This window comes from Calypte anna, chromosome 8, assembly GCF_003957555.1.
Source record: "Calypte anna isolate BGI_N300 chromosome 8, bCalAnn1_v1.p, whole genome shotgun sequence".
In the NCBI taxonomy this organism is placed as follows: Eukaryota; Metazoa; Chordata; class Aves; order Apodiformes; family Trochilidae; genus Calypte; species Calypte anna.
In genome coordinates this window covers 235,693-250,830 of record NC_044254.1, presented here as the reverse complement: position 1 = coordinate 250,830, position 15,138 = coordinate 235,693, and the positions used below count along the sequence as shown (strand labels likewise).

The following is a 15,138-nucleotide window of genomic DNA, read 5'->3' as shown; positions in this document are numbered from 1 at the left end:
CCACACCCCTTCATGTTCAAATGGGTAGCATTTGACACAAGGACAAGAGCACCAGTGTCCCCTGAGCCCCAGTCGTGCCCTCTCCCAAGGTGCTGGTGGCCAGCAACTAAATAAACATCCTGCTGAGCAGGAGCAGAATGTCTGAGCTCAGCATCCTCATCTTCAGTTTTCCATACCAGGCTCTGAAAACCTCTACGGGTACCTTGCATCAAACCTGCTCCCACGCCTGACAAAGTGAGGGGGTGGGAGGAGGGATCAGGCCCTCGGTGCAGTCATTCTATAAAAAAGAAAAAAAAAACAGGGAAAAAGTGAGCGAGATGTAGCAGGAACTGTAAGAGCTTTAGCAAAGAAACGGAGCTAAGTCCCGAGGTCTCACCATGGAGACGAGCCGCAGAGGGCGCGGAGGCTGCGCTTCGGTTAATTTGCTGCGAGTTACTTTTCCCAAGCTATTCCAAGAGATTTTCATCCTGCCCGGCTGCCTGTCCCTTGCCGAACGCTGGGCGATGGTTCCCCATGCTGGGGAGCGAGGCAGCGGGCGGGACGGAGCCAAAGTGCGGGGAGGATGAGCTGATGAGCTGGCTGTAAACACTGCGGGCTGGTTATGGGGCGGGCTGTCAGTCACGCAATGGAGTGGAGGTATTCTTTTTTTATTTGCAAGCAGCAGAGCCAGGCCGTGCCCACCTTTCTCCCTCTTACGGGTTGACCCCGGGGCTTGGTCCCTCCCTGCACAGGCATGGAGGCTGCAGGGGCTGCAGACCCGCTCACAGAGCACCCTTAGCCCCCAGCAGGCAGCCGAGGGGAAAATGGATGCTTGCAGGCATCCTGCTGGATCTGGAACAGAAGAGCCCATCTCAGCTCTGGTACAGAGTCCCACTGCCCTTCCTCCACAGGTGGGATCCAGGAGTCCATTTTTCCCTCATGTAGGGCTGGTCCAGCGTGTCCGTGCTCCCATGGTAGGACCCCAACCCCCTTTCTGCACTCACAGCCCAGGGCTGGGGCCTTTATGGCTTGGTGGTCTGCTGAGAGAGTGCAGGTGGTACTGAAGATGGTCCAGGTACCCCAGTGATGCTCCCACTTGCTGTGCTGGCCATGTCTGGGCTTTTTTTCCCCTTCCAGCACCCAATGGGGCTTGTGAAGGGAGTAAGAGAATAAAAAGCCAGGCAACCCCTGACTCGGATGGAAGGTCTTTTCTGGACACAACTCCTGCAAGCCCCAGGATGGGCAGACGGGTGCGTGCATTGCCCCCAGGCTGCGGGAACGAGCCTGTGGTGTCTGGGACATGAACCAGGGCGATCCTTCAGGCTTCCCCGACGGGACTCGGGGCTGCCATTTGCTGAGGCGGGGGGTGGAGGAGGCAGATGGATTCGACAGCTGTGCCAGGGACGGGGGGAGAAACTTTCCGCCCGGGCTAAATATAAACCAGGCTTTGGGCCGGAGCTTGGCCGGGACTCCCCGGAGTGCTGGGCAGGACAGGCACAGCCCCCACCCCGGGCCCCTCGGCCCCCGGGAGGATGCGGGCACAGCCGCCCCCGGCCCCTCGCTCCGGGAGGGTCTCTGGCCGGAACGGGCTGGGGAGCCGCGGGCGGCCCGCGAGTGCCCTCTAGCGGCATCGGGGGAGGCAGCGGCGGGTCTGCCCGCGGGTCTGCCCCCGGCTGGGCAGCGGCGTCGGTCCCCGGGACAGGAGCTCGGGGATGCCCGCCGAGCGCCAAGGGGGGGGTTTGGGGGTGCGGAGGGGCTCACGTTTGGCAAAGGTTATAAAAAGCGCAAGGGTGCGGACAGCCCCCCCCGCAGGTGTTTGCCTGCAGCCCCGCAGCAGAGCCGCGGCCGCGGGGTTCCCGCAGCCGAGCGCGGGGTTGGGGGGGCCAAGGCGGGGGGATGTGCCCCGCTGCCCTCCGACCCGCCGCCGCCCCGGAACCGTCGGCCGCGGCACTCGTTTCTGGCGGGCGGCCCCGTTGTCGCGTACCGAGGTGCAAGGGGGGACGGTTGTGGCGGCGGACCCGGGCCGCCATGGCGTCGCCCCCGCAGGCGGCAGAGAGCGGCGGTGAGGGCAGCTCGGGATCCGGGGAGACGGCGCTGCCGCCGGGACCAGACCTGCCCGCGCTATTCGAGCAGGCGGCAGAGCGCCTGCCGGGGCTGCTGCCCGCCGCCAGCAAGGAGCAGCTGCTCTACCTGTACGCCCGTTACAAGCAGGTGAGGCGGCACTGAGGCGGCCCGGCCCGGCCTGAGCGCCGGTACCGCCGGGACGTGCGGCCCGGGCAGAGCGATGAAGGGGGGGGCGCCGAGCAGGCGCCGAGGGGGTGGGCCTGGGGCGCTCCTTGGGCTACCGGCCCAGGGCCTGTGCGGCCGCGGTAAGGATGTGAGGATGCCCGGGGCAACGAGGTTGTGTCGGGGGGGAGAGGACGGAGGGCGCGGGGAGCTTCCCGCTGACACGCCGCTCGGTGCCGCCGGCTTTGGCTGTGGTGGAAGCAGGTGAAGTCTGGTGAGGGCAGAGTTTGCTGAATTCCCTCCAGGGGTGCCTCAGCCCTTCCCTTGCTCAGCCTGGACACCCTTAGTGCTGCCCCACGCTCCTCTGCCACCGGGACCGTGGGTTTGGCTCCAGCGCACCGGGAAGGGGATTGAAGCCGGGTGTTGGTGTGGGGGATTCGGCCTTGTGTGAGCAGAGGGTGTGCGTGGAGAACAGAGCAGTGCTGGGCAGGTCCTTGCCTCTGCAGGGTGAGGGGTTGGAGGGGGTGATGGAAGGGTTCCAGCGCAGGCTCTGGACCTGCAGTAATGATCCCAACACGAACTTAGATCTTTGGGGTTCTGATGGGGCCACGTGAAGGATGTGTCTGTGCAGATCTTCCCGTGGAGGGCTTTAGAGTGGGCTGGGAAACTGAACTGGTTGCTTCTACTTGTAATGACTCCACATGCAGTCACAGTCACAACCACAGGATTTGTCCCACGGGAGTACACAGTGTGACTCTGTCCTGCTCCTCTGGGAAAAGTTAAGTCGAACAAAGAAGACCAATTAGGCTAGAAAGGACTGTGACATTCGCCTAAGCTGGAGAAACAAACAAATAAAAAAATCAAGTATTGTTACACTTGAAAGACTAAAGAATAAAAGTACAAATATGAGTCAGGTGTGTGGCAAGAGATGCTGCCTGGACTTGCAGAGGGAATCTCAACCTGTTTGGGTTACTACTCAAAGTTGGGCGTGCACATCTTCCCCCTGGTTTTCCTCCCACATGGAATACCCCTGTCCTGCTGCTGCCACTTGAAGTGTTTTCATTTTTCAGTGCAATATTTAGTTATCCTCTGAACTGATGGCTTCTAGGCTGTGGTTTGTGGATCATTAATTGTTTTAAAAGCAGGCTGGTCATGTGAGGCATAGTTTCCAGATTTTTCTAGTGCTTACACAGGTTTCTACCTTTCTAGGAAAAAGGAGGGTAGAAAAAAAAATACTAGGAGAATTAAGAGTTACAAGGTGATGCCCCAGCTGAGATGAAAGGTGATGAAAGATGAAGAAAAGGGTGTTTTCCCCTCTGTAATTTTTGTCTGTCTTCTCAAGAGATTTGTTGCAAGTAACTTCTTGTTTTTCACTCTGTTGTGAATGCTTTATAGCTGTCCAAAGTGGAAATGGGTATTAATTGATTACAACAGCTTGTTGGGTGTCAACAGGCTCCAGAGGGCTTCCTGGTGTTAGCTCTGCAAGACCAGCAAGGTGGTTAATGCTAAAAAATAGTGGCGTCAGAAACAACCCTTTTTATACAAGTCAGAAAAAGCTGATAACCAACATTCTCAGCAGAGGAATTCTTCAGCTGAGGAGAACAGGGCACTGCTGTCCTCTCCCCCTCGATCCCTCCTGTACCTGGCCAGGAAGGCTGCAGCCCCGAGTGCCTTTGTGCTGCCGGTTTCCAGGCGGAGCTTGGCCCCGGGTGTTGCCCAGGAAGGTGCTGCCCCTGTTGGGGAGTGCCTGGGAGGGCAGCGCTGGCCACGGGGACAGTCGGGTAGCAGAGCTCCCGCAGGGTTGGGCTCTGCGAACTTGGGGGCTTTGCAGCGTTTTGTGCTTTAAATCAAAACGAGAGTGCTGAACGCAAGTTCTCTGTTTAATTACAGCAGTTGTATCAGTATGCATAACGGGCTGCTGATATATTACTGGGTGGGCAGTAGTATTGCTGGTGCAGAAAAGGTGCTGACTCAGATCTGTCCACTGTCCTTGATTTGGCATCCTTGTCTTCCCTCACTTTAGTGTTTTATGTCGCCACGGGCTGTGATTTAAGACACGGCACCATCATAAAAGAGGTGTCAGTAACAGCTGAGCTCTGTGTTAAGATACTGTACGTTATTTATTTCAAACTGTTTGGGTATATAGGCATTTTCCTGGATTTTTATTACCTTTTATTGGAGGCCATTTCAGGATTTTATTACTTTTCTCTCTGATTTTGTTTATGTGTCAGAGACTTGAAAATGAGGGAATTGCTTAGCTGTCATCTCCTGTGAGGTTTTGTGAAGATGTTGCTGAGTTTATGACTCTGCCCCAGAACAGGAAGAAGAACAGGCCAGGTGGTAGGGCTCTGGGCTGGGACTGATTTTCTGTTTTTCCCCTTACTTTGTGTGGCTTTGGGCAAATTGCTTGTCGGGACCTTGGGTCTGTAGTGGTGAAGTGAAGACAGAATTTGCCTGTTATGGTGAGGGTGCAAAAAGCTGAGGTTCCAAAAGCATAGCAGTGGGGGAGAGGGGGGGGAATCCAGAACTTGGTGGAAATGCTCTGCCTGAGAAAACACCCTGCCAGGAAGGTGTGCTGGGGCCTAAGGGAATGCTGAGAGTTGCAGACACGCTGGAAGCACAGGCAGGGCAGGGCTCACGCTGTCCCCGAGTGTTGGCTCAAGAATAAAATCCCATTTTTGCATGGTGTCTTTTAAATATGGTAGAACATGATGCCACAGATCTGCCTTGAACACAGGATTTTCTGCCTGCAGTGTCCTGCTGCCAGGAGTGGTGTGATGCTGGTGTTACCAGTGTCACTTTGTCTCTCTGGGACATGCAGTCCCTTGGTCATCAGGGTCGGGTCCCTTTGCCTCCATGGTTGACACTTGCTTGTTCTTCCTGTGTCCCACTTTCAGCCAGTTTCCCCCAGGCTGGGGCAGGTTAAGAGGGCAGAGCTGTGGGCAGGAATTCCTGTCCTGACAGAGAAATGCAGCTCGCTTGGCCTGTGCACAGTTAAGGGGTTGGTCTTGCTGCCCATGGGGGTGAGTGCTTTTACCAGTCCATAGGGAAGCTGCAAATATGATCCACCTTACAAGATTTACAACTAGGTAAGAATATTTGGCTGAAACTCACTGATGTATAAATGTATTAGTAGAAAAATGAGGAAAGAGACAGTTCACCACCACCAGGAGGAGGGGCAGGAGGAAGAATCAGTTTTGGAGTAACATGGAAGGAGGATGTCAAGGTTTATTCAAGTCTGGAACAGCTGAGGTTGCAGATGTGTGATATGCAGTGCTAACAAATCTCTGAGCATCTCTCTGTCTGGGCACTTTTCTGGAGGTTCTGACCTTCAGCTCTTGGGTGAAGGCTTCATCCAAGGTTTCTGAATGTCCCTTCTGGTCACAAATGGAGATGTCTGCAGACACCTCCCACTTGGGGCTGCCTGGGTCATCTTCCTGCAGTTCATGAATATGATGTCTGCAGGCAACTCTGCATGCCAAAGCAATACTAGAAAAGTATTTAATGCATCCTGGCTGTCTTTTTTTTTTTTTTTTTTTAATGCAGCTGATGAACTGTAAATGAGGAGAGCTAAGCATCAAGTGACCAGTCAGCCCCCTGGAGACCATCTGTAATTATTTTGTGGATGCAGAATGAGAAACTCTTGACTTGAAATGACTTGTCTTTCTGCTGGTTGTGGAGAAAAAAAGCCTTTGAGGCTCTCCAGGGAAGTAGCAGGAAGACAAGTCAGAGAGAAGAGTCCTTTACAAAGTCCCACCCCACACTATTTGTCAGCATTGACATATTTGGCCTGAACTCCCCCTCCCCAGCTGCCAGGCTCAGGTCCCCTCTGGCCTGTCTGCTTTCTCAGCCCTTATGGAGTCTTTCAACAAAAAGAGGGAAGCCAAAAGCTTTATTTTATTCGTTCCAACAAAGCCACTGCAGGCCTTTTTGATATCTTAAAATAGCAAACAGGGCACAAGCACACTTTCTTTTCCCCTCTTGATGGATGAAATTTAACTACTGTTCTTTGATTTGTATTACCAGCTCTGGTACTAATGGGCTTTCTTGGTGCTGGAACAGCCTTTGAATGCCAAATCTAAAGAGAAGGAACTGCTGTCGTGTTTTGATGATGGCAGTGGAAAATTAATATTAAACCAGATATTTTTTTTTATCCAACTTGGCCAATTTTTGCACTTAAGATGTTGAACTACAGAATTGCCAAGTAGGCATTTTCCATACAGATAATGAATTTGCATTTTATTTCCACGTTTGTTTCGCTTTTTAAAACAAGTTGTCCAATCCATTCCTGAGCACTGGAAAAAGCATTTACACTGCATGAATCCTGACTGATTTATAGGACTTAACTGTTGATAGCCCTTTTTCATCTTTCCCCATGAACAGTGATATGTAGTTATAAAGGCCAGCTAAGATGTTCTAATTTGAAAGAATTGCTCACTGTGAGGCAGTCAGATGTACAGAAAATTCATTTCAGTTAGAGTCCCTCATATCCTCCAACACTAAATGAAAACATAGTGTAACTAATAAATATCTCTCAGCATGGGCATGATCTCTTTAAAGCCTGAGTAATGATTCCATCCTCAGCATAAAATCCCTACCCTGTTAAGGTGAAGAATTGTTCGTTGATTTAAGCAACTCACCTGCCTGAACACTTGAGCACTTCATAAAACATTTAGTTAATCCAGTTTAGTTTTACTTCACTAACAAAACATCCAACTAGCAGCCTTTGCCTACCTCCAGAACATACCTGTGTGCCCCTCTGGGGGTCTGTTTAAATATTAAATATTGTGTCTGTGCTGGGCTGCTCTTGCCCTGAGCTGTGCCTGGTGCTATAGGGCTTGCTGTGCTTACTGTATTCCAGGGGCTGCTGCATTTGGAGCTGTGGTTCTTGGTTCTCCTCTGGCTTCTCCACTCTTTTCATCCATCATCCCTGTGGGGGATATGTAGCACATTTTTTTTTTTTTTTTTGGTAGTAAAAGTAAAATTCCCATGTCTTGTTGAAATTAATTCCCTAGCACAATGGCATTTGCATTTCAGTTAGATGTTAGATTCATTTTACCAGTGATCCCAGTGTGCAAAGGAAGGGCTTTTCTGGAAGGCAGGGGCACTGATAACAGCCAGATCTGGTGGGTTCTGACCTTTGCTCCTGGCTTCTCCAGGCAGGGACAGGGGCACATTCACTTGTAACATCTCCTGAGCTGACTGCAACACAAGATTTCTGTTACCCATTTCTCAGCCTGTTCCTGCTCTGCTCCTGGGGCAGCTGACAGCTCTGTCCTCCTCACAGGGACACCCTGGCTGTGCTCTCAGAGCCCTGGGCAGGTGTAGCCTCTCTCAGTCCCCTGTGTTCCCCTTTGTGGGCAAACTTACAAAGGAGATGTGGTTCTAGACATCCCTGTTGTGAGAAGGTGGTCTTTGTCCCACCAGTACAGCACTCTGTGGAAAACTGCCTGATTCCCACTGTCACCAAATCCATGTTAGATTGGTTATGAGATTTTTTTTTCCATATCTGTCCACCAGTACTGGCTCTTTCCTTTGCTTCCCTGTGTTTTTTCTTACTTCTATCCCTCCGTTTTAATTTTTGGCTTGCTCCTGGCAGACTGGCCCATGTCCCTGCCCAGGCCTTGGCTTATCTGTCACAGTGTGCTTCCTATGCAGGCAGATGCATAAGGCAGAACCAGAAGCTGCTTGGCATTCCTTTGCTCTGAGTTTGTCCCCTTGCCACCCAAGGACCTCAGAAACAATTAAGCCAAGTCTGTTTACTTGAGCCTTCGGCTGGAAACAGGGGAATTTTCAACCTTAATGAATAATCAGCTCTGTAGAGACCCTTAAACAACAGAATTTTTCTTGGTACTGGTGGAGGGTAAGGCATTTGGCTGGGCTGTGAACATAACACTAAGTGAGAAGTGGTTTGCTGGGTGTCCTGCTCAGGTAACGTGCAAGAGAAATGAGCTGCATAACAGAACTGCTTCCCATGCACAAAGAAAACACAGGGCTGCAAAGGGGCCAGCATCTGCAAGAGTGTTAAAATGAGGGTAGAACAGGATTGTGTCTGTTCTTTCCCTCAAAAACCTTTCCTCTGCCACAAGAACAAATTACCCTGAAACCATCAGAACCCAGTATTTCTTTATGCAAGTCCTCACTTTGCTTTGTTCTAACAGAAGGAATTTTTTTTTTCAGGTGAAATTTGGAACCTGTAACACTCCCAAGCCAAGCTTCTTTGATTTTGAGGGAAAGCAGAAATGGTAAGAGGAAACCTTTGTAATGCTTAGCAATTTCTGGCCCTTCTTTTTGTTGTATTTTATCTCCTCTGTGTACAGATTCTAGACCTGAAAGATATAAGTTATGAGGGTCTGTCACTGAACTCGTGCTAAAATCCTTTGTTTAACAGGGAAATGTTTGCTGCTATGCCTGATGCAGACATGAAATATCAGACTCCTGTGTTTACCTTGTTGATCCAGGGTTAGCCTACATAAAGCAGAAATGTGAAAATAGCTGCAGCTTTACCAAGGGCTTCACTTAGTGAACACCAGCTGTGTTCCAGCCTGGATCACAATTCCCTGAAAGTTGTCTTCACAGCAGAGAACTGCACTGGCAGTGCCCACTCATGGCTTTAGAGAAAAGGTGATCCTTTCAAACTCCATGAAAGGTGGCTTTGCACCCTTTGGAGGTATTTAGCTGGACCTGTTTACTGTGTTCTACTGCTGACACTATAAAAATATATTGTGCTGTCTCTGAGTGGTTCACAGATGTTTTGCTCTCTCTTCTAGGGAGGCTTGGAAAGCCTTGGGAGACACCAACCCTCATCAAGCTATGCAGGAATATGTTGCTGCAGTGAAAAAACTGGACCCCAGTTGGAATCCTCAGGTAGGAAGCATGAAAATATTGTTCAGAAGAGAAACAAGCATTTGTCTTTGTAAAGCTGACAATGGTTCAGCTTCACACAGTTTTCAATTGCTTCAGGGCAAACTTCATTTTGAGCAGATTAAAGTCTAAATTAATTTTTAAAACTCTCCTTTTGTTATGCCTGAAACATGAAGAACCATCTCTTTTATTCATAATTATCTTCATTACCGTGAGCGCATGCACAGGGTTGGTTTGGCCATAGTGATTTAATTTATTTTGCTTTTATTGGTTCATGCTGTATTTAGCATGTAAAGATACTTTTTATCCTTTTCTCATCTTTCTGTTTTCAACTACTATTTAAATGTTGATCAATACAAAGTAATCTCCATGAAAGTGACATGAACTGAATGATCAATTCTAAAAATGTTTCCTTTTTGTTTCGATGCAGCAAATTACCAAATCTGATTATGATTAGGTACTCCAACATAAGTGTATTTGTAAGTCCTGTATGTGTATGTGACAGGGAGACTGCACTGTCATTTTAATTAATCTGTCTTTCATCTACCAGGTTTATTACTTGATTGAATATGTAGGGAGATCTCCCTGGTTATAGACTATTCTTTATATAATTTTTAAAGAGGTTTGCTCTCTAGAAAAAAATATTGCCTTTGATGGGAGATAGAGTGGAGGTATTTCACTAACAGCAAAATGCTGAAGGCATGGTCATTTCTTTCATGGTAGGAAATTGATTCTTTTTTTGGTTGTGTGCTTTGGAAGCAAAATATTGCATGAGCATAAGCCTGTGTATCAAGAATTTGATTGTCAGTTGCCTTCTGATGCTGTTTGGGATACTTAAGAGAGATTATTTTGTCCTCAGTAGTTCATGTTTCATGGTGCTGATCCTGGTTATGCAGCAAAGCGATGTTGCCATTTAGAGGGAAGCCTTTTCAATGCCCCTGAGTAAAAGAGTTTTCCATGCAGTGGAGATAGCAAAATCCAAGCTTTATAAATTCTTGCCTGAACTGAAATTCTCATACAGGATTAAAATAATTTTAAAAGAATCCATGTAGGATCCTGAATGAAGAAAGCATTTAGCACTGAGAAGTTAAATATGTGGGGGACTAGAACTAGATAAACTTCCAACCCAAACCATTCCATATTCCTATACAAATATTCATTGAACAATGAAAAAAAGACCCACCCAGAACACCCAACACTTTCCTGAATTTTTATGGGGAGAGCTTATGTTCATAAAAAGACTTCTCATGCGTGGTGAGAAGCATGGGTACTTTGCTCTGGGTACTGCCTTCACTTTCTTGCCTCATAGAAATACTGTCACATCTGTGACCTGTGGGTTACACAGCTGTCACCTAGGGAAGTGGAATGATCTGTTTGTCTAAAATATATTAGGGAAGCAATATTACAGAAAGAGTGTTTTCAGCACTGCTCCTCCCATCTTCTGCTCAGGTGAGGAGTGAGTGCATGTGAGCATCTGCCTCCCCACTGCTGTCCCCAGGACCCAGCAGAAGCTCAGCTTTGCTGGCTGATGCTGTTGTACCAGTGTTTGATCATCCATGTGTTGCTCCCTCCTCCCTTTTTTGAATAATTGATGCAAGAAGTGTGAGCTTGCAGGAGAGTGATGCTGGAGCCTGAACAGAAGTTTCTATGCAGATGGCAGGGCAGAGGTGTCAGAGTGGTTCACATAACTGTGCATAGAGTTCTTGGCTCTTCGAATCCATTGATTTTTTTACCTCTGCCTGGTCTCAGTGCATGGAGCTATAATGCTGAGGAAAATCCACAGGGCATTTCTTGTCATGACTCTTTCCTTTTCATGTGCCTTGCCTATGGCTGAGCTTGGAAACCTGTCAGGAAGTCTGAGCACACTGAAGCAACATGCTCAGGTGAAGGAAGGCCTGGCAGAGGAGTCACATCAGCAGAGTGTGTAATTTAAAGGTTAGCACCAAAGTACAGGTGACACTGCTTTCTTTAAAAGACGTCACCTCTCCTTCCTGTTACATCTTCCTCTTAATTCCACTTTTATGTGACAAAAATGCTGTCAGGGTTCCTCTCTGTCTCCTGTGGCTCTAAGGAGGCTGCAGCCCGTTTTTCCTGGAGCCACGAGAGGGAGCTCTCCTCTTTAAAATGATGGTGATGCATGTGTCAGGGGATGGAGATAAAATAGCGATTTCAGTCTTCAAATTTCAAATTGGATTTATAGAAAAGAGCTGTGGGTACATTACAAGGTGCTTCATCACTGTCATTGTGTCTCCTTTACATGCTTATCTTCTGTGTTCCTTTGAATTTCTCTTACGTTCACTAGATCATGAATTAAATACTCCTGGTATTTGCTTAAAAGCTGTGTAAAGTGCTTGGTAGAAATGTAAAAAGTTCAGCTTTCAGATCATTGTGACTCATAAATAGTAGTTACAGTACAAAGGTGTTGAATTTCTCATTGTGCAGCTTCATTACTTTTGCTCTTTTTAAGTTTTCTCAATATTACCTATAGTTTTCTTTTCTCATTAAAGTTCATCTCATTGAAGTTTTTCTTGTTTGTTATCTTAAATCCTCCTTAGGTTCCTGTTTCATAATATTTGCAAGGGGTTTTTAATGTCTTAGTTCTTTGGTACTACATAATCAGAATTTAAGACTTGGAAACACCTGATCTTTTCCATGGTTCAATTTTTCCCAGCAGATTTGCTGGTGTTTTGCAGCTTTCAGGCTGTCAGTATTTTTCTTAATAAACAGAATGGAACTAAGTGCAGTGTTTCTTATGCAGTCCAAATAGAATTGTTTCTTCATTCCTTTGTCTTGATTCTTCATTGATTCATTCTTTCATGTTAAGCTTGCAATCTTTGTATCAGTCCATTTGCACCATCAGACTGTAACTGCTGTAATTTAGCAATCTTTGTTCCTTTTTGATGGAAAAACCCCACAAAAGTAACAGCATTCTGATGCAGCCAGGAACACAGAGTTTGTGTTCAGAAGCAATGGGAACACCAATAGCAGCCAAAACCTGACCTGCTGCTTCCTGTTCCTGCACTTTTACAGGAGACAACTGAACACGAAGAGAAGGGTTGTTCTGTGTTGGTTTTCAGCTATTTTATTTGCTAGGAAATCTTTAAAATAACATATAATTTAAAGTATATTGAGATGAAATACATTATCTCTGCATGCATGAAGCTGCAGGAATTTCCTTGCTCCATTTACCTTGAGCCCAGAAGTGTAGGAACTGCCATCACAATTGCCTCTCTGGAAGTTTTGCAGTTAGGTTGTCTTCTGTTGGCAAGGGTCTTAATATTAGTGGTTTGTGTCATATGTTGTTTTGCTCTTTTTCCCAAGAACAGCTGTTAGTAGGAGGTCAGGACTATACTTGTCCATGCTTGTCTCCCTCTCTTCTTGATGCAGTCTTCCTTCGTCATCTTCTACCTTTTAGCACCTCTTTTGTTTCCCCTTCATGTGAGTCATTCCTTTCAGTCTGAACTTCCAGGCAGTGGAAAGGTAATTGCTTGGGCCAGCTCAGCTCCATTTGCATATTTCAGAGACATCACCTGTCCTTCAAGTCTATTCAGTCTTCCTCCAGAACAGAATGATTTATGAAGCATTTATTTTGAATTCTCTATCCTTAAAAAGAAAGGTTTCATGCAGCCAAGGCCTCCCACTGCTTTGGGTTGGCTATAGAGGTACATGTATCCCAGCTGCTTGCCTTCTCCTAGGTTCACCTGTTGCCTTCCTGCTTTTCTGGTGGCCTTTGCTGATGTGTGTGTGTTTGGCAGGGGTGTCCATCTGCCAGCTTGGCAACCCATCTGCAGCTTGTTGCTTGCACATGCCCACCCCTCTGCTGCCCTTCTCCCTGTGTCTCTGTGGTGCCCGTGTGTGGGCTCAGCACTGGGGTGGTGTTGGGAGGTTTCACTCAGTGCTTGTCTTCCCTCAGTGCAATACCTGTGTTCTCATGCCTGCCACTGTCCCTACTGCTGTAACTGGGCACTTGCAGTATTTGCAGGTTTTTCAGACAGTCTGGCTGTGTTTCCATTCCCCCACATGCTCTAGAACTCTGAAGTCATGCAGATGGTTTATCCCAGCACCCTGTTGGCTTTAAGCATCCTGATTTTGCTGACCTCAGGCTGCCCTTGGGGCTCCTGTCTGCAGGCACTGCTGGTCTGGAGGTGGGATCAGGACAGCACCTTCCTCTGCACCGTGGTCTGCCTCTCTTCAGCTGAGCGGATGTCACAGGGGTGTGGGCAGAGGTGTGTGCACCACACTGCAGTCAGGCCCTTAGGAGCTGTTATTGATTGTTTCTTGTAACAAGACGGTTATACGGCACAGCTCAAACAATAAAAATAAATAATAAAAAATGCATCCAGATCTGATCATCAGTTTTAGCCTTCCATTTGCTGATTACAGTTTTGGCATCTCTCGATTCTAAATATTTCCTTTTCATATTTCTTACATTGCACATTTACCAGTTCCAGTCTCAGCAGCTTGTCACGCTGCTAACTTCAGTGGCATCTTTCCCCAAAACACTTAGAGGCCTTCTTCCTATTTGTCTTGACTGTGGAAACTCATGGGAGGACTTAATGATTTTTCTGTTTCCTTAAAAAAAAATGATAAAAAATTAGGCATTTTAACTTGATCCAACTTCACCAATAATGCATTTAATAAGATTTCTCCTGTGTAATGAGGAAATCTGAAGTGCAGAGATGTGTCTCTAAGGCAAAGCTGGAAGAGAGCTCAAGTTCAGAGAAAATAGATATTCACCAAACATCTTTTAGATGTTTCAAACCTCAAAGGTTTGAAATTCCAGTGCTGATACTTTCAGCCTGTGGATTTATATATTTTTTTTCTCCGATTGTTATTCTGTGCCTTGTTTGGGTAGAGGAGGATTGATTTCTCTGGACCAAGAGCTCAAGAGGAGTAAAATACCTCCAGTGTGTTGGTGTGGCAGCACTGAGTCATGGTGCTTGGAGTAGCTGGAGCTCACCCCTGGGGAACAGGCTGTCACTCTTAAGGAAAAGAAACTTCAGAGTGAATAAAATAGCAAATGCATTATTACTGCAGGCTCAGAGGAGTCCAGTAAGCTGGAAAACCTGCAGGAATGAAGCAAATTGATTTGTCCAGTGGCCAGTGGGTTTTTTTGCAGAGGCACTGCAGGGGGCAATATTTGATAAGGTGGGATGCCTGTTACCCTACAGGGCTGGGCTCCATCCTCCCTTCTTTCTGTTGAAATCACCTTCATCACAGTGTAAATGCACCAAGTAAGTTGAAACTAAAATGTGGAGAAGAGAATTTGCAACTTGAGGATGCAGGAAAAACAGGAGAAACAATTTCCAGATGTGCAGAGGACCTGAGTTTGTCCTTTTTGTAGGTTGCACCAGGTTTTACTGAAATACAGTCAAGATTGATCTAAATTGTTGAGCCTTTTGTGTTTAATTAGGCTCTCCAAGGCAACTTTACATTTTTTCTAGTGACTCAGATACAAATGGTGTATCCAGTGATGTTTAAGCAGGCATATGGAAATCCAAACCTGAATTCTTCTGAAATTTGGACTCATTGCTCAATCCTGGCCTGTTAGTACGGAGCAAGAAGCTTCACTCTTTTGCAGTTTACAGGTTTTAGGTTTGGTTGACTTCTAAGGGATTATAGTAGTGAATGGTAAATCACATTGCATATTCAGGCTGATTTTTTGGTTAGTACTGTAGGCCAATGGAATTTCTTCTGGAAATTAAATAATACAGTAGAAAAACTGTGATCTGTAAACAAAGCGAGTGCACCCATGATGTTTTCATGTTTTGTGTATCAATCTAGCAGATGTCTCCTTTGATAATCTGTCCAAGCAGCCACCCTTAGTGGTTGGGAAAGAGCAGCAGAATGGTGTGGGCAGGATTACAAGGGGGGTGGGAAGAGCAGGAAAGGGAGAAGATGTGTCAGGGTCCCTGCCTGTCACCAGCAGCAGTGTGTTCAGTACCTGCTGGGCAGTCAGTTTGGGTAAACATCTCAGTTTATGGCTTACTGTACTGCAAGGTCAAAAACTTTACAAATGGGGACTTTATTTCTTTTGTAGTGTAAAAGCAATTTAATTGCATCACGTAA

The 15,138-nt window shown here is 47.2% G+C and overlaps 1 protein-coding gene across 1 annotated transcript in view; it reads left to right on the top strand.

The window, feature by feature from the left end:
• Nucleotides 1-1,991: 1,991 nt before the first annotated feature.
• The window catches only part of ACBD6 (acyl-CoA binding domain containing 6), a 77,590-nt gene continuing 64,443 nt past the window's right edge, over nucleotides 1,992-15,138 (top strand). The window contains exons 1-3 of the mRNA XM_030455681.1: nucleotides 1,992-2,190; nucleotides 8,386-8,450; nucleotides 8,976-9,072. Coding sequence (XP_030311541.1) covers nucleotides 2,008-2,190; nucleotides 8,386-8,450; nucleotides 8,976-9,072 — 345 coding nt within the window. The 5' untranslated portion in view covers nucleotides 1,992-2,007. The remainder of the gene's footprint in view (nucleotides 2,191-8,385; nucleotides 8,451-8,975; nucleotides 9,073-15,138) is intronic.